The sequence below is a fragment of the Drepanopeziza brunnea genome, assembly GCF_022702325.1.
Source record: "Drepanopeziza brunnea f. sp. 'multigermtubi' strain 214-2 chromosome Unknown ctg1, whole genome shotgun sequence".
NCBI classification, from domain to species: domain Eukaryota; kingdom Fungi; phylum Ascomycota; class Leotiomycetes; order Helotiales; family Drepanopezizaceae; genus Drepanopeziza; species Drepanopeziza brunnea.
This window is the reverse complement of record NW_027094064.1, coordinates 136,645-161,378: the sequence shown is the minus strand read 5'-3', so window position 1 is coordinate 161,378 and position 24,734 is coordinate 136,645. Positions and strand designations below refer to the sequence as shown.

Below are 24,734 nucleotides of genomic sequence, written 5' to 3'. Positions count from 1 at the left end.
AATGATGTAAAGAAAATGTAACGCTTTAGCCCGGCCGCAAGCTAAAACTTTCGGTCCTCCGCAAGCTCTGAGGTAAATTTTCCGGACCTTGCGGTATAATATTCGTAGCTATATAATCTACAATAACAGTTTCTTTTAGCGCGATGCATTTTATCTATAGCAAGAGCCCCTTTTAAGGCGATGCAGCAAGCAGTCTTTCGAGCGTTTCTCCTCCTTTTATTAATTAGCTATCCGTCAAGTATTCGGGAGGAGAAGAGTCTATAATCGTAGTTCTTGACCGCCAAAGGTGGATCTCAATTGCAAGAATGCAAATCTAGCTTATTAAACCGGCAAGATTCCCCTTTTTTCATATCAATAAGGAATTAGTCAAGTTTTTAATAGTCTTCGATGGCCCAAGCTCAAATGGATGCACCCAATCACGTAACGGCCGTAGGTCAGGACTCAGGCGACCGGACTTTTAACAGTCTACAGGATCCACATTTAGCTCAACATTATATTAGATATTAGATTTTACTTACACGAGTAGCGGGTTTCGGAACACGAGGTCTTTGAGGAATGTTCGGATCTTGAACTGGCTGGGCCTCGCTCTATGTACATGTAAGGAAAATATGTATATATTTAGTAGGACTGAACCTCACAACTTTTAGGGCCATTCGACAAGCTTCATATGTCATGGGGGAGTCAGTAATTACCGTGTACATAACATAGTTTTGGGGAAGGAAATGACCACGTCTCGGGACCAAGATCTGGAGACGATCCGAAATAGGAAGCTATCTATTTGCATAGGGTAACGAGCGATTGAGGCGAAAAAGCGCAGGGAAGAGTCCATTAGAGTTGCTATCCCCGGCGGACCGGCGAAGCAGGATGTTGGTATGAAGTCTTCCCCTCAAAGTGCGTGCCATCAACATTGATTCGTCCCCGAAAGTATCATATAGCCTATCAAACTGCTTCTGTTCCTTTGGCGAATGGTATTTGAGTGCTTCCGCAGTCTCCTGCTCCGTGATGATGAAGCTTGGGAACATCTTCGTGAACCGTAGCATGGGTTCCTCCGCCATAATTTGCTTGCTCCGAGGAATCTCGACTAGAGCAACAAGGCCCTGGTTTCTGCTTCCATAACGCTGGACTTTGATGTGATTATGGACACCGCTGTCCTGTGGCTCAACTTCTGACATCGCTTTCGCCTTTCGGTCGTCTGCTACGATCTGTTGGAGATGGAGGACAGAAATGATTATCGACGGGGGATCGGACCTAATCCCTTGCTAGTAGTATCGGTATCTACGGGAACGTGAGCTTGAGCTTGAGCTTTATTATGTAGAAGGTCTAGATCAAAAGAATGCATTTCATAAAGCGAAAGTCTCCATCATGTTCACCTGTCACTTCTCTTAGTTCTTTTCCTGTTTCTAACTTGAATTCCTCTGCTCCAGGAACGAGCCGGAGAGTGCACGTGTGACAGATTATGGATGAAGCCCAAGCAAGAGTTGCAAGAAAATAATAGTTGGCACGCATTCATCCACCACGTCTGGCCTCAATTGTTCGAAGACCCGGATGAGGGCTCTGATGACTTCTTGATGAGTACTTCCCCGATCGCACCTACAGTAGATGCAATCTTTAAGTCATATGGAAGGGAATGTGCCCCCAAATGATGGCCGAACGTGGAGAATTGCGGTAGATGAGCCTGCTTGTTAGACCTTGCCCTGCAAGTAAAAGCTGGGCCGAGAGAGGGTCGACTCTCCTTCAACAACAGAATGTATTCAGTCTTAGATACAGATCCTAACAGCTGATTATTGTTGTTATTTTATTTACTCATGTCGGGCGGGTGGCAGGCAAAAAAAAAAAAAAATTTGTATATAATACCTCCGAAATTGTTCCTAAACATATTCAGAATCTCCGTCTAGCTGGTCTAGTGGTTCATCGTCTGCCTGCTCCGATCTCGAATATCTGGGTTTTCGCTTTCGTGCGACCAAGGGGATTCTGAATATACGAAAAACGGGTTCAATCACGTTTGTATTCCAGAACCTCGCAAGTGCGGGCTTCTGGAAGATTTTTTGCTATTTTTTCGTATTTTGGTTGTTTTGGTTTAAGCGAGCTCGCTTCGTTTCTTCAATTTGCTTGGCGACGTATTTCTTCAATCCTCAGCTTCAATATGTGTCTTTGAATAACCGTTATATTCTCTCATACTTCCAGCTTTGAAGAGACGACCAAATTTCCAACGCTCAGGTCAGTGCGCATGTAAATAATAAGTCTCTGCGAGGAATCTTCTCCGCTTCAATTTGGACCTCTTCATTCTCCAATGAATGGCAGCAAGAATTTCGCCACCAGCCGACCAAGCTTTGATTTACGTACCCCTCTCGTCCGGAATCGTAATCAGGCGATCGGTTATGCTCGTTCAGCATGTCACCTGCTTTCGTCAGTTTATTTCGAAATACATCAACCAACGGTATCCTAACCACTGCCTAAAACCTTCTCCCTGATCTCGCGAACCAAGTTCATGGCTGCATCATCGAGCCCAGAGACGTCATCACGGCTCCCAAATCCTTGCGCAAATGGGCTCAGCCCACCAGTATCGACCTTGCCAATACGGTAGAGAGCATGGAATAGATGCGCCAACTGCGGATATGGCCCATTGTCTAGCGCTTCATGAGTAGTAATGACACGGTTCCTTCCTATGCTCAGCATGCTTACCCACCTCGGCTATTCTAGCTGCTTGTACGTGCTGGCCGGCCAGGGTGAGCATTTGCTATATACAATAGCACAATATGAGCATTTGCTGCAAAGCAAATTGGCCACATGCCTTTGTCCCGCCTCCGCATGACTTTCTCGAGCTGAGCGAGAGCCTTGATGATATATTCCGGGCAACATGGAAGCAGATGGCTTGTGTTTGAAGGTTGAGTAAGCAAGAAGTATAGCGCCTGGAGGTAGAATTCTCGGTTCGGAGGTGTTCGAGAATCCGATTGGCGGATGACGGGTTCAGCATTATTGGGAAATTGATCGCTCGCATGGCACCTGCCAGCTTGAAATAATTGTGGAGAAACGTATCTCTCTTTGCATCTTGAGGTGCGGAGCAGCATGTGCCTCAGGCTCTACCAAAGCTGGTTGAGTGGAGCAGCTACGTAAGCCTGAGGCTTCATCCACGTGTTGGCTCACATGACCTCGCCTCAATGGCGCACTGGCGCGCCGAGGTATCTGTATCGTCAGTCTCCTAGGTAGAATTACATAAGCTTCACTCAATCTACGGAATCCCCTCCTCCTTCGGTGAACCATTTGCACCATACATCTGTGAGATCATGTTACGACGTTGGGGGAGAACTTACTGAGAGCATCGCTTTGTAGCAGGCAAATACGATGTTGAATACGCTGTTTGCCAAACAGGAGCTGGTTTCCCCTAGGACACGCGAAGGAAGTTCAGGCCCTTGCATTACCATGTCGACTTTCTGTATCCCAAAAGCGGTGATTCCCTTGATATTGAGATGGAGGATGCCCACGGGAAGGGACTCGGCACCTGGAGCTGATGACCAATACTTTCTTTTTCTCTCCTCCTCTTCTTTGTCGAACGAAGCGCGATACGATAATCATTATTTACGGAAAAACACTTTTCCTTTCGGCAAAGCTCCTTTCGATCTGCTTATAAAATTGCTTCTTTTGAGAACCTCAATATGTAAAAGAAAAACCGACGCGTTCGCCTTTTTGAACGAAGCTAAACACACGATCATATCTCCTTCGAATTCACGCTCAATTCAGCCTTTTGTTACTTAGAACGAAATAATCTTTAAGCTAGCGTAGTGCTTGTACGAAAAAAACCGACGCTCCGATAGTAATACGTAATATCGACAGCTTATATTAATTTAAAAGCCTTGGCTAGGGGGACGGAGGGGGGGTTCTTTTTTTCTTTTGTTCATCTTTAACATATAACCTAGCTAACCTCAATCTGGCCTCGATTCACGTAGTTTTGCGGCTTTAAAATACGCCAAGCTTTTAAGCTTGCGAAAATATACTTTACTTTGCCTTCTAAATCTTTACTCCGATTTAAAGTCTTCGTCTTTGACATGCTAGGTATATTAACTATAAGAAAAAGATCACTATTGATAATAGGTCCGCTACATGACTTTTGAATTGCTTTCTGAAGCTTTTTATATATGAACCTTTAGCTTAATACGTCGCACTACCTAGTAAAAGGTCTCTGAGCGGCAAGCTACGCAAATAAATACTACCATTATTACTATTACCAGCTCTACTAAACTGGGGCGTGAAAACTAAACCTCGAGTCTTCTCTTTATTACTACTATAATAAGAGAGATAATTGGAAGACAGAAGGAAGTAAGTGGGACCCAGAAAAAGAGTTTGGCCTGATTCATAGCTTGATGATACCGGTAGTCAAGTCGGAGCCGCTAAAGGCCGTCCCGTAACCTTTCCGCGGACCGTATCGCGGCGGCAGAAGTGGCTTCCCCGAAGCAAATCTCAGGGATTAATCCTGTGCTACCACTCGATTCGAAGCTGCTAGTACCGTACGTACCGTATCAGGCCAAGCTTTCGATGATTTTGCGTTCGTTGGCGCTTGACTGACGACTACCTACTACCTAACCAGTCTGCCATCGCGCTCGAGCCCTAATTCTAGGCATGGGCCTAGAGAGAGGCCGCCACTGTAAAACGTCCAGACCAGAGAAGTATGCAGGTCCGTCCAGAGGGGTAGACATCATTAGCCCCCGAGCTTAAGACCAAGTCAAGATACTGCTGGCATGGGGATGTTTTCTTTAAGAAATCGCTCCCACTGCTGGCCTTATTACTCAACTCGATCCTTCCAGCTAGCGCAACGATACCCTCTTCGACTCCGGCAAGATGAATTCTTCTATAGCGAACGGACTTTGTTATTTACGATGTTTGGCAACAATGCCGGAAGGCATCTTGATATCGAATTTCGTTCATCCCCAGCCCGACATTTTCCCGAATCCTATTACGAAATCGCGAGACCTTTTGTGGAGTCCTTCATTCTCATTTGAAGGGACCCCCATCATACTCATCCTTCCTGGATCTCCTGCTAGTATACGGTATTGCGTGCTTGCAAGAAAAAAAAAAAAAGACTTCGTAGCTGCCTGTGCGTGGGGAGGCGCATGTGTAAACATGTAAGTATTGCTGGTCGGTCCTCAGTAGTGCCCAGCTCGAATATTTCAGCGTTTAAATAAACTCTGTATTCTCTTCGCCATGTTGCCGAAAGGTGATGCCGTCTCCGAACCTCATCGCTCGTCCTCTGACGCTCAGGTCAAGCGCGATGAAAGTCAAAAGGGAGCTTTGGGAAGCGAAGGCGAGGTCGTCCAGTCGGCTTCGGGAACTCTTGACGCAGTCTATGGGGTCGGTGGAGTCGGCCGCACGCAGCGAAGGTTGAAGGCACGACATGTAACATTCATTGGGTTTGGGGGAGGTATCGGAACAGGTTTATTCGTTGGTACGGGAGCGGCATTGGGCAACGCTGGTCCCCTCGGGTTGCTTCTGTAAGATCCTCTTCAAGAGACATTTTCTTACATAGATGCGGAACTTTGGATGCTCTTACTGTATATGCTAAGAACGTCAGGGCTTTTGCGGTGGTTGGCGCCATTCTGTGGTGTGTGATGGAGTCCGTTGGCGAGCTTGCGACTCTGGTAAGCTTGACCAGATAATCAGTCCCGGACAACATCCTGACCAGATATTAGTTTCCGACTGCCGGCTCATTCCCACATTTCGCCACTCGATTCGTTGACCCAGCACTTGGATTTACTCTCGCCATTTCTTATGGATATTGTTACACAATCGGAACTGCCTCCGAAGTCTCGGCCGCGGCAGTCGTGGTGGTACGACTCCTCCGTTTCCCCTAGCTCATCAATCTTCATGTTCACTGACCCTACCTACATATAGTCTTATTGGACCGACATCACTCCTGCTCTAGTGATAACTCTCGGTCTTGCCGCCATTTTCGCCATCAACATTATGAATGTCCGCTTCTTCGGCGAGACTGAGGTTATCACTGCCTCCATCAAAATCCTCTGTTTCCTTTGCTTGATCGTGGTCTCCTTGGTCATAACACTGGGCGGGGGACCAAATCATGACCGAATAGGCTTCAGATACTGGAAAAATCCGGGTCCATTTACCGACTACAACGGCATCAAAGGAAGTACGGGACACTTCCTCGCTTTCTTCAGCGCCATGATTAACGCCAGCTATTCATTTATCGGTGTTGAGACAGCAGTCGTCGCTGCTGCCGAGACGCTTAACCCTCACAAAGCGATTCCTAAAGCTACCAAGCGAGTCACATATCGGATCATGTTCTTCTACATCCTGGGCTCCCTCCTTATAGGATTAATCATTCCGTCCGACGACCCGAACTTGCTCAGTGGATCTGGAAACGCCAACTCCTCACCTTGGGTCCTAGCTGTCAAGAATGCAGGTATCGGAGTCCTTCCCCATATTATCAACGCATGTATACTTGTCTCAGCCTGGTCCGCTGGAAATAGTTACTGCTATATCGGTGCCCGTATCCTGGTCGCGATGGCAGTCGACAATCAGATGCCTCAGTTCTTCGGCAGGACAAATCGCTGGGGTGTGCCCTATTACGCTGTTTTGGGATCTTTTGCTTTCGGTCCTCTCGCATATCTCAGTTTGGGTTCTGGCGGCGCAACACAGGCATTTACCTGGCTCTTGACTCTCAGCACTCTGGCTGGTCTGCTGGCATGGATGACTCTGTGCATTGCATATATCCGGTATCATCACGCCTGTGTGGCTCAAGGTATCGACCGCAACGATTTGCCAATGAAAGGTCGTCTCCAACCTTATGCCGCCTGGTTCGGTGCAGTCGGTTCCGCAATCGTCGTTCTGTTTTCCGGCTTCAGCGTATTTTTATCTGGAAATTGGTCGGTGTCGGATTTCATTGCGAACTACATCGGGATTGTCATTTATATCGTGCCGTTCGTAGCGTGGAAGATTGTGATGAAGACGAGCTTTGTTCGGTCGAAGGAGATGGATTTGTTCTCGGGCCGCTTCGATTCTACTTATGCGCCTGAAGAGCCAGTACCAACTACCTGGTGGGGGAAGTTCACGGCTTGGCTGTTCTAGGTATCATTTTGGAAGGCGTTTGAGGAGGCTGATTGTAAATCAACATTAATATATATGGTGTGAACTCAATAGCTGTGCCCTCAAATCTTGGCTGTATCGCGCAAAACTCGGCTTTGACCCAAGCACAATCTATAAGGGTGCCAACGACTCTACCTCAGTTCTTCATAGCGAAGCTCTGACGTTCCAGAGTCTTCGGGAACACGAGAAAGAGCTGACGGCGTGCTTCTCGGTGGCTGCGGATATCGATATCGCCACGCTGAGTTTCGCGCGATACAGCTGAGCTTTTACGAGACCATTGATCTGGCGAGCCTCAATGGGAATTTTGCCATTTTTCACGCAAACACAGCTCTGATCAAGAGAGCTCGTTAGTGAAGTTGCTTCATGGGAGCATTCGCCGCGCACATCGCATACCGATCCGACTATTATGTCTGTCAGCAAGCGGACCGGTAGAATAGATGGATACATACGGTACCTACTTCGTATACATGTTTTCAATTGTAAGGCTGACGGCCCAGCGACGGCTGGGGTGATTGCAGTCATGCAGCATGCAGAGTCCCGCCCGGCCTTCATGGAATCTGAATCCTGGGTTGGGAAACGGGTCTAGGTGTTCCTGATGTGTACTCGGGGGACGATGACCTGTCAGTCAGAAGTGCCTCGAGGACTCTGAACAATGAGTAGTATAACGAGACTGATGTGAAGCAAAAGCAAACGCATACATGTTTAGAAACGAAGTCTGAATATGCAAAAAGATTAGTCTCTGCCAGGGTAAATTGAAGATATCAAGACCACCCAGTAGAGTAGATAAGAAAAAAAAAGAACAAAAAGAATACTCTTGAACAGAGTGGGACTCGAACCCACGCCACTTTCGTGACCAGGAAATTGTTGTTAAGGAAACCTTAACCTGGCGCCATAACCAGCTCGGCCATCTGTCCTTTGTTGTTGTGATGTTGATGAGATTGCAAGTGGTATTAAGTTTAGCATCGAAATTTTTGAGCTTACATAAGCCATGTGACGTGAATGATCCAGGCGATCCGATCCCGCAATCCAAATCCGGATGTCGCTTAACGGAGTAGAAGTGGCAGGCCAGAGCAGTCAGTCAATCAAGTCATCTTTGCAGTCAGTCTGGAGCACACATTGGCAGAAGAATTCTTGCACCCATATGATTAATGACATTTCTGGCTGGCGGGCTATGGTATAAAGACATGGTGCAATCCAAGTATACCCGATAATGAAAGAGTCAATCTGCCTGCTTATGATCGAGATGCAGATCGTTGTCGACGCCTTCATATACCGGTACTTATGACATGGAGCGCGAGGAACAGTGTTCGCTGTTCGCTTCAGTCACGAAGCTGCATCCCATATCAGAGTCGATCAAAGAAAGCTTGTCAATATATGTGAGCCAGGACCATGGCACTTTACCTACGTGAGATATAAAGTCAGATCAGTACAAACTCATTCGCTACCTTGTGAGTAATATATAATTAGTCACCCTTCCACTTGACCATATAATCAGTTTGTAAGTCTATGCGCCAACCAAGCTCTGAACTTCAGTAGTCTTGCAATAGTCTTCAATAGTCTAGAATTCCATCTCTACATACTTCGACTCAAATCTACTTGCGTACGTCAGGTTATCTAAAGTCACGACGCATCGAAGAAGTCAATAGAGAAACAAGTCCAAATCTTTGGCAAATTCAATCGATTTCTTTACACTAAGTGTCGCTCGCTTCCAATTATCAGCTTCTATATGCTAGGTTGTATAATCGATCTAGGGTTTGTGTAACCTGGGTTTTACAATCAGCTTTTACAATCCTGTGTTAAACGGTAAACCCAACGAGCCCTTAGACTATGAATTTTCACTCACTCAAACCAACGAATGAATGAAATGACTCAACTCCGCTCAACGCCAGTAAACTCGGACTTCATCCTAGAAACAAATGGAAGGGACGGGAGGCTACGTGTGAGTGAGTCGCCCACCTTTGTCATAGCCTCTTCGCTCAGTGAATGCCAGCCTGAACCGCAATCGCAAAGATACCTACTTAAGCATGCCTTCCTCTCGAAGAATTTCTCTTCTCTTGCTATTCTACAACCACAACAAAACCTCTTAGCAATAGCAAAACCCCTCAGCAACAGCAGGCATGGCAACTCCGTCTCCATCAGGCTCTTCACAGGGCAATCACCAGCGTCATCCGTCGCAAAAGTGCTTCTCCGTGGCACGGAAGGATCCCCAGGTTCTCTCCCTACCTCCCAGACCCTCTCCTCCCATCCCCCCCAAGTCGACTTCTGTCACTCCGATACCCAAACCCGCTATTCCAAGCCCCTGGACAACATTTCATGTCCAGCCAGACTCCCATTAAAGTCACCAACCTCGAGTTGCCACTCAAGCTCCGCCACCCCGATGGTAGTGTCCGACGGGAAACTCCCGCTGAGCGGGATTTGATCCGGGAGATTTTCCCAGCCATGCGAAGTATAGGGTAGCAACATCCGTACCTTGTCATAGGTGTCAAGGAATTGTCCCCCTTACCTTGGCCAGTGACCCTTGCTGGTCTGCCATTGTGGCTGACAGATAAACCCGACGGAGTCCTCCGGTCGATCTAGGCATGCATGGTCGTGGATTAGGCATCAGTGTCGACGGCGAAATCTGCGACTTCCAAGTTCCCAGTCGCACGACAATCCTCGAGATATTCCAAGCCATCATCGTGCTTGGAGGGAAGATCAATAAGATCAGTTGGGATGGTGTGATCTTCCGTGCGTATGGTGTTAAGTAACCCAGTCCAGGATGGAGAGAGAAATTGCCCGCCAAGGTCAATGGCTTCCCGATCAATTACTTCTGGAAACCATCAGATATTGGCGCAGAAATGGCTATCAGAAGGATCACTCCCGCTCCCGGTATCTTGGATGACTCCAACTACCTGGTGGGAGCAGGTCGGCTGGACTTGCGACCAGGAGTCATGGTCGAAGGGCTAGAAAACGATCTCACTTCCTCTTCGGGCACGACATCCGGCATCTGCGTTCAGTCTCTCAAAACAGGCCAGCAATATGTGACCTTGGCCGCATGTAAGAACAGAGTTCAATTTGGCATGGGACTGTGACAGCGAATTCAATGCGCAAGAAAGCCATGAAGTATCAATCTTTTCACCTATTTGGGAGATGTTGATGAGCAGTTCCTAGATGGAAGCTGTGGAGGTGTTATATGGGAAGAGGATTTGGATGTTCTGGGGCAATTAAGATATCAGAAGAGGGATGGGGATATTACTGCAATTGGTTCGACATTCGATAAATTGATCGACGCAGGGGTGGTTCTTGCTTAGGTCGTCCATGCGCAATGGAATTCCCAATCGTTGTGCAAAAGCAGACCTGCAATTCACATTGCAGTTTCTAGTATCATCACCCTATACCGCACGACACCAATGAAAAGAGCCAGAACATGCGCGAAACGGTCTATCGCAATCTACTGGAGAGCTCAATCTTTATCGTTGGCATCCTGCTGAGGCTCAGGAATCCTCGACACCTCACCTCGTGAGGAAAAACGCAAAAATAATCGCTCGTCGCGACTATTTTCTAATGGGGATAGGTCTACAGTGTCCAGCCAGGCTGGATGGAGGACCTCACTTCAGGGAACCCCTTAACGGCGGGATTGCGTACAGCCCGGCGCCTTAGCCATTACGACCACACGGCTAACTTAATTTACATCAAGTCAGCTACTTATCTAAGAGTTACTATACTTGTATAAACCGCCGCGCTATTATATATTGCCTATCGTGGTAATTGAGTATGTATTGCAAGTAATCATTAACTACGGGGTCGCTTAGTAGTAAGAGCTGACCTCACAACTTTGAAGGTTCTTTCCTAAAGTAGACTTGAAAAAAAAAAGGTAGCTACCAAAATTGAGCGAAAATTTAATGAAAATCAGCGGAAAATTCACGACTCTGATCGCGTGCATCTTGGTAAGATGTTAAAGCCATAGTAGTAGAAACTACATATTTAAATAAGGAGCTTTTTAAAGTATCTATATATCCGGATTTCTATATTTTCTATATACATATATATATTTTTTTTAAAAAAAAAAGGAAATTAAAGAAGACATGGTTTTCTTTAGAGAGAGAGAGAGAGAGAGCCTTTGCAAACTCCGTTTTAACGATTTGATTGATTAAGCGAGTTTTGGAAGAGGTCAACCAATACCTCCCCATCAGATCCACAACTTATATCAAGTGATAACTACAGACAAATATTTGGGTGTTTAAAGGAACCGAAATCAATGAGTTGGGTGAGATCGTGTATGCGTATTGAAATATCGGATTTTTTATAAGTCAGCCAAGTCCACTTTTCTTGAGGAGGGGGGAGGGGGCCGGGGGGTCAATGAATTTTTTTTTTAAAAAAAAAAAAAACAAAAACAAAAACAAAAAACTCCCCAAAAATCACTATCCTACTTAAATCCGTTACGGGAGACAGACTTATTTCGTGGTACTAAAAAACTTATTTCGCCTACTTTATCATTAGGGAAAGGGTCCCAACTCCCACTATTAAGTGTTGCAGCGAGGAATGGGGAATACAGTGTACCTACGCTCGTCCTAAAATTCAAGATGTAGATTTAGTCTGAGAGGACAATTTCCCTGCTCTGAATAGGTAGCCAAATGAACCACAGGAACGAAAGTCAGACCTCCCGCCCCCTATCCTGGCCTGGCGACTTTTTCAAACTCTTTACTAAGCGAGGAGAGGAGATACATCCATGGTGTTACACGAGTATCTATCTATACAATGTAGGTGCCATATCTATTTCTCGTATACCACCCAATGCTATGCACCCGTGTTCCCAGCTTTTGGTATTTTACAATGTGGATATACAATATGCCCTTCCCACATGTCCGGACACAGTAGCCCTGCTTAATACCGGACATCCTCGATCCTGCTCAGATCATCCTCAACCTCTTTCGACTGATCCTCCAACACGGTCTGCTGCTTCTCACCGTCAGTATTGATCTCCAAGGAGTCCGAAATTTGAGTCCCATCAGCCGTTCTCCCCTCTTGTTCACCTTCCTTGACCGCATCCACCTCCACCTCACCCTTGTCCCTCATCCCTCCAGCCTCTTCCCAACCGGTGGACTTTTGAGATTCGAGCCTATTATCAACAACCCTCCTCACATAGTTCTCTGACACACCGCTCTGATGTAATTCCAGACCATCACCCATAACTCTCCGGGCCACGTTTTTATCCACCACTGGTCTGATCTGCGCCTTCACGCCACCCGTCCCTTCACCCTGCTCTCCGACAATGTGGGCTATTTGGTACGCCATATCCACAAACTGGGCTTCATCCGCCACTTTGCCACCTAGAATGGGTCGCAGTTTAAGTTCTGCGCGACGACCCCCTGCTTTGCCGGCTTCGATGCTGGTGTACAGCAGCCGCCAATCTTGGTAATTAAAAGCGATCGAGTGGCGGACTTCGAGGCCGGCAAAGAGGTACTCGACCCCTCTGACATGTTCGTCCGTCTTTTTCTTGCTTTTGGTGTTATCAATATCAGCCTTTTGGAGGATTTCGAAGCCCCCGCCACGAGTAAGGTGCTTTGCGATAGGCAGTGTAACCGCCGGCGGAATTTGCAACATCTCGGAGCCTTCGAATGATAGACTACATTTCTTGATGTAGTCTAGAATCGGGTCGACGTAGTCATGGTATTGGGACTCATGCTGTAGCTGGCTTGTGGTGCGTTGCTGGAAGCGAACGTCAATGTTGTTATGCGGAAGCATGACGTCCGTCTTGCTTTCTTTTACGATAGCTACGATGTTTTTGAGCGCAGCTTTCTTGGAGACGCCGTCGATTGTGAAGCGCATTTCGATGGCTGGGAATGCGGTAAGAGCGTTGGCGCCGATGGGCCGGTGCTTGTAAAGTTTTGCTTTCCCGTATTTTACACGCGAGGTAATGACGTGGAAGGGGTCTGGCAGGAATCGGAGGACGAGGGAACTGACCCTATCTCCTTGATTTAGGACATGGGCATCGTTGACAAGTCGAGAGAAGTTGGAGACTTGAGTTACAAATGTCTGGATTTGATTAGGCCCTCCGAGCGAGAGCGGCGGAGGAGAATCTGAGGATTCAAGGGACGAATGCAGAACCTTGCCTAGTACTGCTGAGGTATCTGTGAAGTAATTGTGATCCCAGCAAGTCTCTGATATCGGGTCAGTTGAGTTTTGCATTTTGATTGCAGCTTTGGCTTCTGCTTTCGATTGTCCCTTTTTGCCCGTGGGCTTTATAATGGGCTCAGCAACGGGTGTCCTGGACGGTTCCTGTTTTTCTTTCCCAGTCGGAGCAGTCCATCGACCCCAATCTCGTTGTTGTTCCCTCCAAGGGAGAGCATTAGCCACTGGGGTGTCAACGAATCCCCCCTTTTTCGTACTCGTCGTGTCGCGAGCCAATTCGTGTTTATTTCTACTCGAATTTTCACCAGAGACCAGCAGGAGACGCCGAACAACATCAACATTGGAAACCACGGCATTGGGAGTTTTGTCAATGCACGAGATTTTCAACTGGATTCTATCAGCTTGCTGTTTTCAAGTCCAGTTTCGGCCAATACTTACAGTACCACTAGGCCCCTGAACGATGCTGGTGTTTGTTAGACGACTCAAGGACTGAAGGGTGGTGGCATCGAAGTGTTTCTGAATCCACCTGTCCACCTGTCTCTGGGTCGGTTTTTTTGGCCCGACGGGTATCAAGCTCGCTAGAGATAGAGTCGCAGTCCGACTGCGTTTCAGTGCGTCGTCAAGATCCCGAACAACGAATGGTTTCTTGACATGAGGACAAGTAACCCGGATCACATTTCTTGATCGAAACGCTTCCAGCTTTTCGCCCTCACCGTGTAGGATGGCCGCATGTATCTCGCTCAGAACCGAAGGATTTCCCACTAGGAACGTCAGGATGTTGTCTCACAAGTCAAAATGCTGGGCTTACGGAGGAGAAGGTCCAAGTCTTCGTAGCTAACTTGAATTTCAAATTGACCAATGCCATCCACTAATTCCGGCAGCTCCAACATCCAGCACTCTCGCAGCAAGCGAAGGGTCAAACGTTGCTTGGCAGTATGCGATTCCAGAAAATAGCCTCTCAAAGGATCGTTGTCAAAATGATCTTGTATTTCCGAAACTCCTGGCAACCAAGGTGTTACTTGTAGAATTCTGGCATCCGTCCTGATCGTAGTCCAAGGCCGTTCTGGTGCCTCGGGCTCCCGTCTGCCTTTGAAATTTTCAATATACTTTTGCAGTTGACCTGATGTGAAACCCTCCTGCAATGCCTGCACGAGCTCGTTGATCTCATCCCAAGTCTGACGCTCGCTCGCTGGCCTGAATTCATCGATATTCTTCTCCACTTCTGCCCAGCCAGCCAGCCCTCTTTCCTCGGCCAGCTGGCCTAATATATCGATGTGCGCCGCTTCTTGCGGCTCCAAGTGTTTAGAGTCCAGTTCGTACCAGTTCACTATCGAGTCTCGAAGCACAATGACCTTTGCCGTGTCCCCTAGAGAATTGTGCTTCAAGGTCTCCTTGAATTCCTGCTTCTTCAGGCCACGATATCCATGAAGTCGAGACGGCTCGCGACTACCCGGCTCCTTGGGTCTATGTATATCCAGGCCCGCATCGTCGCCCTGGTCATCTCGGGCATCGTATTCGTTGGTAGTTTGTACATGCGAATCGGTGGACTGGAAGGCGACTCGAGCTACGGCAATCGAGCGCTTTGCCAGACCTCGTTGACATCTCAAGCATATGTGCGGCGTCCTTCCTGGTCTGACAATCATGTAGGCGACGTGGACTGGCGTCTGATCTGCCGTGTTGTGAGGCTGAGAATGTACCGTTCATATTTCAATATAATTTTTGGAGTCGGAGGCCCAGGCCGGCATTTCCCCGAACTCAAAGCCTTGTCAACTTTCACGCGTGGGCGCGTATAGCAAATCGCGTCTCTCTCGTTTCAACCCCTCCACAATTTCGGCACGACGCGATTATCCAAATAAGTCGACCGGATTTCTACCAAGTACTTGACTGATTGACTACTTGCAATCGATAAGATGTCTTCAGTTGCGCGAAGACATCGGACTGTTTGTTCAACTCCTCCCAGAATCGCGTCTCAACTAACATTCGCCAGGCTCAGGCTGAGGAAAGCTCCGAAGAAGAGGCACCTCGAAATACCCAACGGCGCAGAACGCAAGCAGATTCTGAGGATGAAGAAGAGGATGAAGCAGAAGAGCCTGTGGAAGATACGATGGAATTGGACAGCGATGAGGGGCACAGGCAGGTGGTGAAGAAATTGGTGAGATATGCACTCGCATGCGAGTTCCAGCGAAAATATATCAGGAAAGCGGACATTATGGAGAAAGGTGTGTTAAAGATACATTTTCGACATCTTGTCATTGCTGACAAGTCAGTAATTGGGAAACAACAGCGAGGCGGAGCTTTTAAGAGGATATTTGATGCGGCGCAGAAGGATCTGAGGTTGAAGTTCGGGATGGAGATGGTGCAAATGACTTCCAAGGAGAAGATTACCATGAAGGAGAAGCGAGGTAAGAAATAATTTTTACCGATCATATTCCTGGCTAATTGTGCCAGCTGCGTCCAAAGCCAAGGCAACGTCCAAAGCCCCCGATTCGTATATTCTCACTACGATCCTCCCAAGCGAGTACCGCATCCCTGACATTATGCCCGCCTCCAATATCGAAAGCGAAGAGAAAGAAGCCTCGTATATAGGCATCTGTACCACAATAGTCTCACTCATTGCACTCAGTCCTAACGACTGCCTTCCTGACCACAAACTTTTATCATACTTACAACGATTGAACTTAGATGTCAATACTGGATTTGGAAAAACGGAGGTTTTGTTGGCAAAAATGGCCAAGGACGGCTACATCTACAGGACGATTGAAAAGACTGTAGATGAAGAGCAAATAGACTGGCGAGTCGCTGCAAGGGGGAAGGCCGAGATAGGGAATAACGGGATTCAAGGGCTGGTGAGAGAAGTCTATGGTGAAGAAGCGCCGACGGACCTGGACAAGAAGCTCCAGAGAAGTTTGGGGATGGAAGTCAAAAAATTGGATGAAAATCGGGATAATGGCATCGAGGAGGAACAGCCACAGGAGGAAGAGGAAGAAGAAGAAGAAGAAAACGAGGCGCCAGATCCAAGACCTAGTAGGAGGCGGAGTGAGAGATGAGAACGCAAGCCTAGCTATCTTCGTCGATTTGCTTGGTTATCTGCGGAAGCCTTTTCACGTCTGTAGTAACGTAATGCTTGCTATGCAAACATGAAAGACCACCTGATGATACTTGTGGTCAGAGAGTTTTAGTTGCTCCCGGCTTACTTATGCCAGGGCTTCCCATTCAAGTCGGCTGTAATGCATAGATCCTCGGCGTGGAACAATCCCATGCTGGCAACAGTCTGAGGCCCTTCATCTGCTCCTTTGCGGTACAGTACAACGACTGACATATCCCTACCCACTCATCATTCGTAATTCCCCGTGCCAACCACCATAATGCAGCCTGGCCTTTATTTGATCTCTCAATCTTGCACCTCGGGCGGCTTGCCAACAGGCTGTATCATTTTCTATTCACTATCAGCACATATTATCTCCAATATTTTCCCAAAGTTCTCCTGGCAAAAGAGCCACTCACCTCAATCATTTGAGCCCGGACCTTTTCCCTGCACTCCCCCATCCCGATCGCCATATAACTCAACAGCGGCGGATGTCCCACATAGCTGGCATAACTATCTCTCTGGATGTTGGACGTCCACTCGAACTTTGTGGTGTCGGCGTGCCCAGTGCCTACGTAGCGGGCTTGCAGAGCCTCAAGCTGTTGTTGCGCACGGAGTTTGTCTGCCTATGGAACTGGTGAGTAATATTCAAAGAAGGAGAATACGTGGGATTTACCATCTTGCGAGTTTGTATCAATGTGCAAGTGAGAGGTTGCGTAGGAACGGACGAGGCATGTTGGAACTGAGTTGAGAAGGCGGGGTTACTTTATTCCGGGCTCTCGTAACTATTCCTTGTTATCGGTACTGGTGCTTGACAATAACAACAATAACTATAACAACAGGCAAAAGTTTCTTAGTGTATTCTTCTCGTCACCACCAATCGAGCACACATCGGCGTGAGCTTTCGCCATGGCGGCTATGACAGAGTATGTACCTATCTATTATTATTCACGTGATACTACACGTGACAGAAGGAGGTCCTTTTCCCATCTTTCCCGCTACTATCTGCTTGATGGATTCTCTGTTTGATTATTGCTTCTCGTTTTTCATATATAACTAGCTACTGACAGTCGACAGAGGCACTGAGACGCATATCCAGTCTCAGCAACCACAGAACCTTTACCCATTGTCCCTGGACAGACGTCTCCTGGCCGGCGATGCCTTTAGAGAAGCGAAGATACGTCTCGAGAATACTCTCAACGTGATTGAGCGACACTACTCTACACCCGAATCAGGTGTCCACACCGGATTGCCCTCCTGCCCGCGTTGCCAAAGCAAGAAACGGGACATCCACCGCGCCTACTGTGACTACTACCTCTCCAACGACCAGCGAAGCTGGTACGCCGAAAACCCCTGGTACAAGCAAGAAATGAATCGGCGTCTCCAGGATCCAAACATTCCCCTAAACGAAATCCATCAATTCTTCAATAGTGCGTTGAGGGAGCACATGAGGCAAGATTTGTCTGCGGTCCAGCCCGGTGACAGCACTGTGGTCAAGGACTTCAAGAGAAAGACGTCAGATCTGTTTACAGATAGCTACCAACCGCGGTCCATGGCGGATATTCTTTCAGCGTATCTCCAAAATATCAATATCATCACCGGCCACCAGGACGCTACGGACCTGGTCAACGTCCTGCAGCTGACAACTACCCCGCAGGAGAGAGCAGACATCTACATCCGGTACTATTGCACCAGCAGCTGGAATGATCTGCCGATTGTCAAAACCTTCAAGTCAAAGTACGCCCGTATGTTCGAGTCCGGTGCTCCCCACGACGCCGTGCTAGCTTCCATGCGGAAAGAAGGCGAAGAAGCGCAAGCGTTGAAGATTGCAGAGTTGCAAGGCAAATTGAGTGATATCAAAATGGCTCAAAGCGCACATCTGAAGAACAAGAAGCGCAAGGAGGAGAAGCGTGAGAGGCTCCAGCGCCTGCGCGAAAGGCCGTCAAACTCGGAGATGGCACTCTGCGCCCTGGTAACATGTGGTGAAGAAATCAATATTTCGAGTGGCACGGTGACCGAGTGTGCCATCTGTGAATGGCATGATCGAAAGGGTGGGGACAGAGGACGAGTGTTCTACTGCTCGACGCGTTGTGCCGAGGAGGATTTCGTAGGTTTCTTCTTCCTCCTGATTGGGATCTCGGTTTTGCGTGCGTGCTGACCGGTGAACAGAAGGCCCATGATCCAGACCACACATGCATGTCCGAGAACTGTATCTTTGCCCCCGAGATCGGTCCACCGGGTGATTCCGACCTGCAGCCTGGCGTCTGCCAGTCTTGCTTGCAGGAGGACCATGTTGAGTACTTTTGCTCCCTGCCTTGCTACCGCGCGAACTATGTAAGTCCCCTCTGAAGCGACGCCGTAGAGATCTCTAATGTGTGCAGGCATTGCATAAAGAGCAAGTTTTCGAGCAGAGGGGATGTCATGACCATGTTGAGATGCTGGAGTTTTTCCGCCCGGCTGAGGGCATGGAGATCATCTCGTGACTCTACCGTGGGCGTGGATTTGAGATTGAATCGCAATCGAGAAATGAACATATTTTTCTAACATGGGTATAAATAAATGTTTGATCCGCCCGAGTTCATTAGTCTAGCGTCAATGTGCGTTCTTACCGACGGGACCTTGGTTTGGCATCGTATTCAATGCTGTGTTTACGGACAAATGTTCCCAGGCGCTTTTACGACGATATGACTTGTCTCCCTCTTAATATCCCTTCTATCCGCAAACTGCTGGATTTTTTTTTTATTTTTTTTTTCTTTGCCTTGTTTTTTCTTTTTCCTTTCTTTTTCCGTTCTTTTTCCCTTTTTCCCTTTTTTTTTTCTTTTTTTTCCAATCTGCTTCCATATTTTTCCAACACATACACACACAAAACACACACACACGCATACCCGTGTCTCCTTCGCATACGTTGACTTGAGCTCACTCAAACCCCATCCCATCCCATCCCATCATATCATTTCACATCAAATCACCTTCTCCGCAAACGTGTACGAAGAACCGTCAATTACTAGCCATGCTCCTACGCATACTCGTATCGTACAACCAGCCCCCTTTCTACACGTCTCGTCTCATCCATCCCAGCTGCAAGCGAGGTACTGCCCGTATGTAAGCAGATAGCCCAGTCCGCTTGACGCTTGATATCCAAGTCTATGGCGGGCAAAATGGCAATGGAGGCAAGATGGTATGATATGATACGATGTGATTCGGACCAGTAGCGGGCTAGCTACGTAAATGTTCCCGGTGTCATCATATGATAACAGTGAAGGGAAGAGAAGTAAACAATATCAAGAACCCACCTCAAGAATCTGGGCAAGTCGACTGTCTTCACGCTTCAGTGCTAGTGTTTCAGGTCCCTGCCTAAATAGGCCGACTCATCTCCCTCTTTTTAGGTGCCTGCTACAAGTAGATACGCCTAGCGGCGGTCAGGGGTATGAGATCTAGATTCAAAACATCGACCGACACAAGCCACTAGTGCAATACAACAGCCTATGCAATACCCGCTTGCCCCTGGAGCCAGAATGATCTTCTCAACGAGGCGGAGAACCCACACATACTACAATGTCAAATGGAATCCCTAATCTTCACAAAATTCAGATACCGCGTCAGCGTCCACCGCCGGCACGCCTTCCCGTATACGACCATTGGCACCGTCAAGGCGATGAAGAAGAAATCCAGCACGCTCAGCGCGATAAAGCAGTCCCTCACCCCGCTGTTAGCTAACCACGTGCTGGCCGTGAAGGTGAAGATGCAGCCGATGGAGTTGTTGATGACTGAGACGCCCACCATGCCCTCGAGGACCATCTCCGGGTAGGCATCCATCAGGTACGCCATGGACAGATCCCCCGCGCAGCCCCAGCCGAACCCAATGAGGCCGAGGCCGACGTACGGCGCAGGCCACGCCCAGCCGTAGGCCGTACCGATGCCGAAGATGAGCATACCACCCGGCGAGCACACGGCGCAGGGGAGCATCATCCACAGACGGTCCTCGGCTTCGCGGATGCCGTTGCGGCGCTTCGCCATCCAGAACACAAAGCGGTCGGACATGTAGCCGCCCCAGAAGCAGCCTACTATGGCGCCGATGATGCACGGCACATTCATCAGGCCCGTGCCGATTGTGGAGTAGAACCACGGCGCTCCGTACCAGTTGTCCTGTTCGAGGGTGATGTAGAAGGTGAGCCAGGCGTCCTGGGCGCCCCATTGGATGCCCGAGTAGATGACGGCTGGGAAGCCGAAGATGCGCAGGGTGTGCCACAGGCGGGAGACGTACTGCTTGAAGCCCGTGCCTTTGACATTGGGGGCGAGCGTGATGATCTGGATGCGCTGCCAGTAGGTTTTCGGCTTGTCGTCTGCGCCGATGACATCGGACGGGGATCGCTGGATCCAGCCTCGGGCCGTCGCCTTCTCGCTATCGGATACGTCTCCGGAGGCTATGGGACCGGTGGTGTTGCTGCTGCTCTGCGCGCCGTCGGTTGTGACGTGGGCTGCACGGTCGAACATGGTCTCTTCCAGTCCGAAGTAGAGGACGACGATGGTGCAGGCCGAGATAATGACCGACAGCCAGCCAATCCACCGCCATCCCAGACGATCTGCCACATAGGCCGCAATGAGCGGGCCAAGATAAGTCCCGATGCTGGTAGCGAAGACGTAGATGCCGATCACACTTCCTCTCTGGTGCTCAAAGAAGATCTCGGATAGCGAGAGTTGGACATTGGCTTCTGCGGCACTCTCTGAGGCTCCCACGAAGAGCTGGTTCCATATCGAGTCGCTCGCATTTCTGACCTTCGACATCCAGATTGCGCCGATGAGCCCCCAAGTCATACCGATCAGATACGGCACCCGTCGCCCATACAGAGAGGCTGCCGGAGAGACCAAGAATGTCCAGTATCCGATTCCGATAAACAGAACCCCCGCGCCCGTGTTCATCACATCGTACGAGATGCCGTACTCAGCGTTCATCCCATCCTGGGCAGATCCAGCGTCATTCGCCGTCCCGGCGGTGAAACCGGCGACGAAGAACAGGAGGATCGCGTGCAGGTATTTTCGGGGCAGAGACCAGTTGAGAGGGTCGTTTGGCGACTCGGTCGGTTGGGGCGCGAGGACAACGTCACCGTCTCTCTTGAGGTGGGAGATGGCCGCATGCGCATGGTCCTCAAACAGACGCGAAGTGCCGGGCAGCATCTCGACTTGATCGTCCATCGTGATGATGGGGTGTGTATATGTATCAGTATCCGGCCGGCACTCTGCTTGCTTGCTTCGCCACGGGAGGCAGAATGGGACCGGTGCACCCTCCGGTCAGCAAATGTTGTCGTTCTACGTAGTATATCGAGTTGCGATTTACTACTTGGTAGAAGATGGGACATATGGACTGCATCCAATTAGGTAGACAGAGCGACAGATAGGGCACTGACACAGCTGCTGCATTAGCTAGGTTTCCTGTCACGGGTAGCGATAAGCTCTCTCCCCGTCCATACTACTTACCGGTACCGGTATACAGTAGTACTGGTACGTACAGCACTTTAGTGGTTTAGTGCCCGCCCGATGGAAGGGGTCGGAGAGGTCAGAGAGTTCGAAGAGGTGGATCCGCCGAGATCCATCCTGCCTCGGCCTGTCCGACACCGACGTTGTCAGTCATACCGGTACTACACCACCGTAAGCAGTAAGCTGTAGCCGATGAGTATATCGTTACGGACTTACTGATCTACCTCCACGAGGACGGGGACAGGCCTTCTCGTCGACGACATCTGCCTGCTCTCGCGAGAAGTATGAAGAATCTGTTGATGTACCGGTAGTGAGTGTACAGAGTTATGGGAAGATGAGATGGACAGAAAGCTTGTCTACCCGGTCTATAGAGTGGTGGTTTCTGAATGGCTCAAAGCCCTGTCAACTCCATTGCACGGACTAAACACTGACCTAAAGATACTTTTCAAGGCTGGATTCTTATACTACCGGTACGTAAGTTGATTGGTTTCAGCCTTGGTAAGATCCCTTGCAAAATTATACTTTCGACATGTATTCATAGGGGGGAATAAGATCTGAAAGACGACCGGCCGACGAGGTGAAAGCTTGTGCATCCCAGCCCAGTCTAGGCTGCTACAGGTTAGTATCATAAGTAGTGTGATCGGAACGTGACGTCCGAAACCCAATAAATACTTTTACTTACCTCTCTACCCTTTATTACTCAGCAGTATTTTTAGATCTGGGAAACAAAACACTTGACACTCTTACGCGGGGCATGGGTGAGGTGGATGAAGAAGGGAGTATGAGTATCAGAAGAGATCTTCCGACGATCTGCAGAGATCTAGAGACCTTCAAGTGAAGAGAGAAGGGCATGGCATGAGCCCGAAGATAAAGCAAGTACGGAACATGATGCAACGTTCCGGATTGTTTCCAGTCCGAATCTCTGGAAAATTACTTGGAACATAAACTGACTGACTGACTGGCTTGTTAACCAGCCTGGCACTGCCTATGAAGCGGGCTGGACAAGCCTCCTGATCTAGCCAAAACAAAGTCGCATTTTCAAAGGATGAGCGGCCGTGGACGTATGCTGTCTATCCACGACCTGGCCCTCCTCCATACGTTATCGAACCCCTTTACCTTCTGCTCGGCCCAGACTTCTTCGAGCAGAGGTACTGCGTCGCGGAACATATGATATCGAGTCCAATCATCCCCAGATGGAGCAGAGTTTGACAAACTGCGTCTCTATTGATCGATCTCGCAGCTCGCAGCCGGCAAGGAAAAGTGGCAACAAGGCCTGCCTGGACATCATATTGACGTCGCGATACGAGAGTACGTGCTCCATGATAAGCCTTGCACGGTACAAGATATGTGTCGGGACGCTATTTCCAAGTTCCCACTTAAAGACCCTGAATATGTAAAGAAGAAGGCCATTTCTCCATGCCTCGGAGCAATGCATAACATCCTGATCTTGGTGCATGGAATCTTCGTCTCGGAGAGCTGTCGCAGCGGGGACGTGGCGCCAGGACCCAAGCGACGACTCAATGTCCGAGATGGATATGTTGTTGGATGCCAAATCCAGTGTCCAGGACTCCTTTTGCCTCTCTGCGCTGAGACGTGCTATCTGCATTACAATCTTTGCGAGACTCGTTGAACACCCACATCGTCCAAAAAAATCCCACTCTCATTTATGCTGGCTGGAAAGTACAGCATCGAAGTATGTGTAAGAGAAAACGCAGTGTTCACTAGACAGAAGACCTGTTATAGCATCCCACCTGGCACGTTAGCTAGCACTCAGAGACAACTATTAATCAAGCTTCGCATACCAGGTGAGTATCCCTATCTGAGCCTCGATCCTAGAGGAAATGGTTAATGTTTTGAGACTACCAAGATTTCGGGATGTTATATGCTCCCACGAGATGTGTGCTCCAATCTCCAAGCATGGACTTGGTTTTCTAATATCCACCATTAATCTGGACATAGTTTTAGGCAAACGTAGGTTTGACTAATATCCTGCGAGAATAGAATTGCGATTGTGTCAAGAATAGAATACATAATTTCTGCATCACTGAATGCGTGAAGACTCTAGCGAAGGAGTTGAAGCGCTTCATAGCGATGACTCAAAGCTGAGGTACTCTTGACGTGATGGCCCGCTAAAGCCATCACCGCATGAACTAGAAAGGTCGGCTCCAGATCGATATCTGTACGGTATATCGAAACGGATTTATCCGTAGGTCGAATGTCAATGGAATGATGCAAAACTCCCCGTTGTCTTAGAGTTAATAGTCCGTGGTGGGAAGATCGATGATGCGCCCACAATGCATACACCTGTCGAGCACCGGCTTGAACCGTTGATTAAGGCTGATATATTCTATAATCGGTGGTATAGGTGTAACAAGAGGATATGGGGTGTCAGTCAAAGCCCAAATCGCCCCGGCATTCGGCCCCGAGCCAGCAATATGATGCTCACGGGTAGCGAGCTCGGGTAAAGGCGAGGATATAGATTGGTCTTCGCTACTGCAACTCCACGGGTCCAGGCTCGGTTCGGTCGTTCTGTCAACTGTCTCAGGAGATACTCCGATTGGAATTGATCGACCGTTATCCAAAGTCCCGACTGATAGGTCGATGGTAGGTTCATTTTCCTCAGCAGCTTGCCCGTGGGGATAAGATCAAATGGGGCAAAGAGATCAGAGCTCGCAGTCCATTTATGAAAGAGGACATCATAGTCCGGCAACGAGATTTGGGTGTTGCAGCCAGTGTATGATTTGATAGCATCGTTTCTGCTTCAGGTTCTGTAAGTTGATCAACTAGATTCTAGATCGACCATTCCATTCGACGTCTCTTTGAAGTAGGTGTATGGTTTTCTATCCTTGCGTCCAACGTCAAACGTCATAATCATATTTTCTTTTTTTGTAATACGTAGTTCCATATACGTATGCATCCATGGTTTCTAGAAAACTGACTGGTCAGCGATAAGAAAGAGTGGGTGAGT

General features: G+C 48.6%; 11 protein-coding genes across 11 annotated transcripts; 4 read left to right on the top strand and 7 right to left on the bottom strand.

Moving 5' to 3' along the window:
• Positions 1 to 434: 434 nt before the first annotated feature.
• On the bottom strand, positions 435 to 1,172 carry L3040_000029 (uncharacterized protein; the record flags this gene model as incomplete). The annotated part of the gene is made up of 3 exons (XM_066154989.1): positions 435 to 465; positions 519 to 587; positions 853 to 1,172. 3 exons carry the CDS (start codon positions 1,170 to 1,172, stop codon positions 435 to 437), a joined length of 420 nt encoding a protein of 139 aa, XP_066013059.1.
• Positions 1,173 to 2,172: 1,000 nt separating this feature from the next.
• On the bottom strand, positions 2,173 to 2,676 carry L3040_000028 (uncharacterized protein; the record flags this gene model as incomplete). Its single annotated transcript, XM_066154988.1, has 3 exons — positions 2,173 to 2,263; positions 2,344 to 2,398; positions 2,448 to 2,676. The coding sequence occupies 3 exons, from the start codon at positions 2,674 to 2,676 to the stop codon at positions 2,173 to 2,175; spliced, it is 375 nt and encodes a 124-aa protein (XP_066013058.1).
• A 2,520-nt stretch (positions 2,677 to 5,196) lies between these two features.
• Positions 5,197 to 7,077, top strand: L3040_000027 (uncharacterized protein; the record flags this gene model as incomplete). Its single annotated transcript, XM_066154987.1, has 4 exons — positions 5,197 to 5,483; positions 5,564 to 5,630; positions 5,682 to 5,819; positions 5,884 to 7,077. 4 exons carry the CDS (start codon positions 5,197 to 5,199, stop codon positions 7,075 to 7,077), a joined length of 1,686 nt encoding a protein of 561 aa, XP_066013057.1.
• Positions 7,078 to 7,239: 162 nt separating this feature from the next.
• Positions 7,240 to 7,647, bottom strand: L3040_000026 (uncharacterized protein; the record flags this gene model as incomplete). The annotated part of the gene is made up of 3 exons (XM_066154986.1): positions 7,240 to 7,425; positions 7,489 to 7,496; positions 7,554 to 7,647. 3 exons carry the CDS (start codon positions 7,645 to 7,647, stop codon positions 7,240 to 7,242), a joined length of 288 nt encoding a protein of 95 aa, XP_066013056.1.
• Positions 7,648 to 9,674: 2,027 nt separating this feature from the next.
• Positions 9,675 to 10,166, top strand: L3040_000025 (uncharacterized protein; the record flags this gene model as incomplete). Its single annotated transcript, XM_066154985.1, has 2 exons — positions 9,675 to 9,822; positions 9,919 to 10,166. The coding sequence occupies 2 exons, from the start codon at positions 9,675 to 9,677 to the stop codon at positions 10,164 to 10,166; spliced, it is 396 nt and encodes a 131-aa protein (XP_066013055.1).
• Positions 10,167 to 11,958: 1,792 nt separating this feature from the next.
• L3040_000024 (uncharacterized protein) lies at positions 11,959 to 14,849 on the bottom strand (the record flags this gene model as incomplete). Its single annotated transcript, XM_007295045.1, has 3 exons — positions 11,959 to 13,593; positions 13,645 to 13,967; positions 14,015 to 14,849. 3 exons carry the CDS (start codon positions 14,847 to 14,849, stop codon positions 11,959 to 11,961), a joined length of 2,793 nt encoding a protein of 930 aa, XP_007295107.1.
• A 267-nt stretch (positions 14,850 to 15,116) lies between these two features.
• Positions 15,117 to 16,253, top strand: L3040_000023 (uncharacterized protein; the record flags this gene model as incomplete). Its single annotated transcript, XM_066154984.1, has 4 exons — positions 15,117 to 15,146; positions 15,194 to 15,425; positions 15,474 to 15,608; positions 15,655 to 16,253. 4 exons carry the CDS (start codon positions 15,117 to 15,119, stop codon positions 16,251 to 16,253), a joined length of 996 nt encoding a protein of 331 aa, XP_066013054.1.
• Positions 16,254 to 16,597: 344 nt separating this feature from the next.
• L3040_000022 (uncharacterized protein) lies at positions 16,598 to 16,970 on the bottom strand (the record flags this gene model as incomplete). The annotated part of the gene is made up of 3 exons (XM_066154983.1): positions 16,598 to 16,642; positions 16,711 to 16,917; positions 16,968 to 16,970. The coding sequence occupies 3 exons, from the start codon at positions 16,968 to 16,970 to the stop codon at positions 16,598 to 16,600; spliced, it is 255 nt and encodes an 84-aa protein (XP_066013053.1).
• A 230-nt stretch (positions 16,971 to 17,200) lies between these two features.
• L3040_000021 (uncharacterized protein) lies at positions 17,201 to 18,774 on the top strand (the record flags this gene model as incomplete). Its single annotated transcript, XM_007295042.1, has 4 exons — positions 17,201 to 17,217; positions 17,369 to 18,398; positions 18,461 to 18,625; positions 18,673 to 18,774. The coding sequence occupies 4 exons, from the start codon at positions 17,201 to 17,203 to the stop codon at positions 18,772 to 18,774; spliced, it is 1,314 nt and encodes a 437-aa protein (XP_007295104.1).
• Positions 18,775 to 19,849: 1,075 nt separating this feature from the next.
• L3040_000020 (uncharacterized protein) lies at positions 19,850 to 21,484 on the bottom strand (the record flags this gene model as incomplete). Its single annotated transcript, XM_007295041.1, has 1 exon — positions 19,850 to 21,484. One exon carries the CDS (start codon positions 21,482 to 21,484, stop codon positions 19,850 to 19,852), a length of 1,635 nt encoding a protein of 544 aa, XP_007295103.1.
• A 141-nt stretch (positions 21,485 to 21,625) lies between these two features.
• L3040_000019 (uncharacterized protein) lies at positions 21,626 to 22,029 on the bottom strand (the record flags this gene model as incomplete). The annotated part of the gene is made up of 3 exons (XM_066154982.1): positions 21,626 to 21,691; positions 21,767 to 21,893; positions 21,983 to 22,029. The coding sequence occupies 3 exons, from the start codon at positions 22,027 to 22,029 to the stop codon at positions 21,626 to 21,628; spliced, it is 240 nt and encodes a 79-aa protein (XP_066013052.1).
• Between the last annotated feature and the right edge of the window lie 2,705 nt (positions 22,030 to 24,734).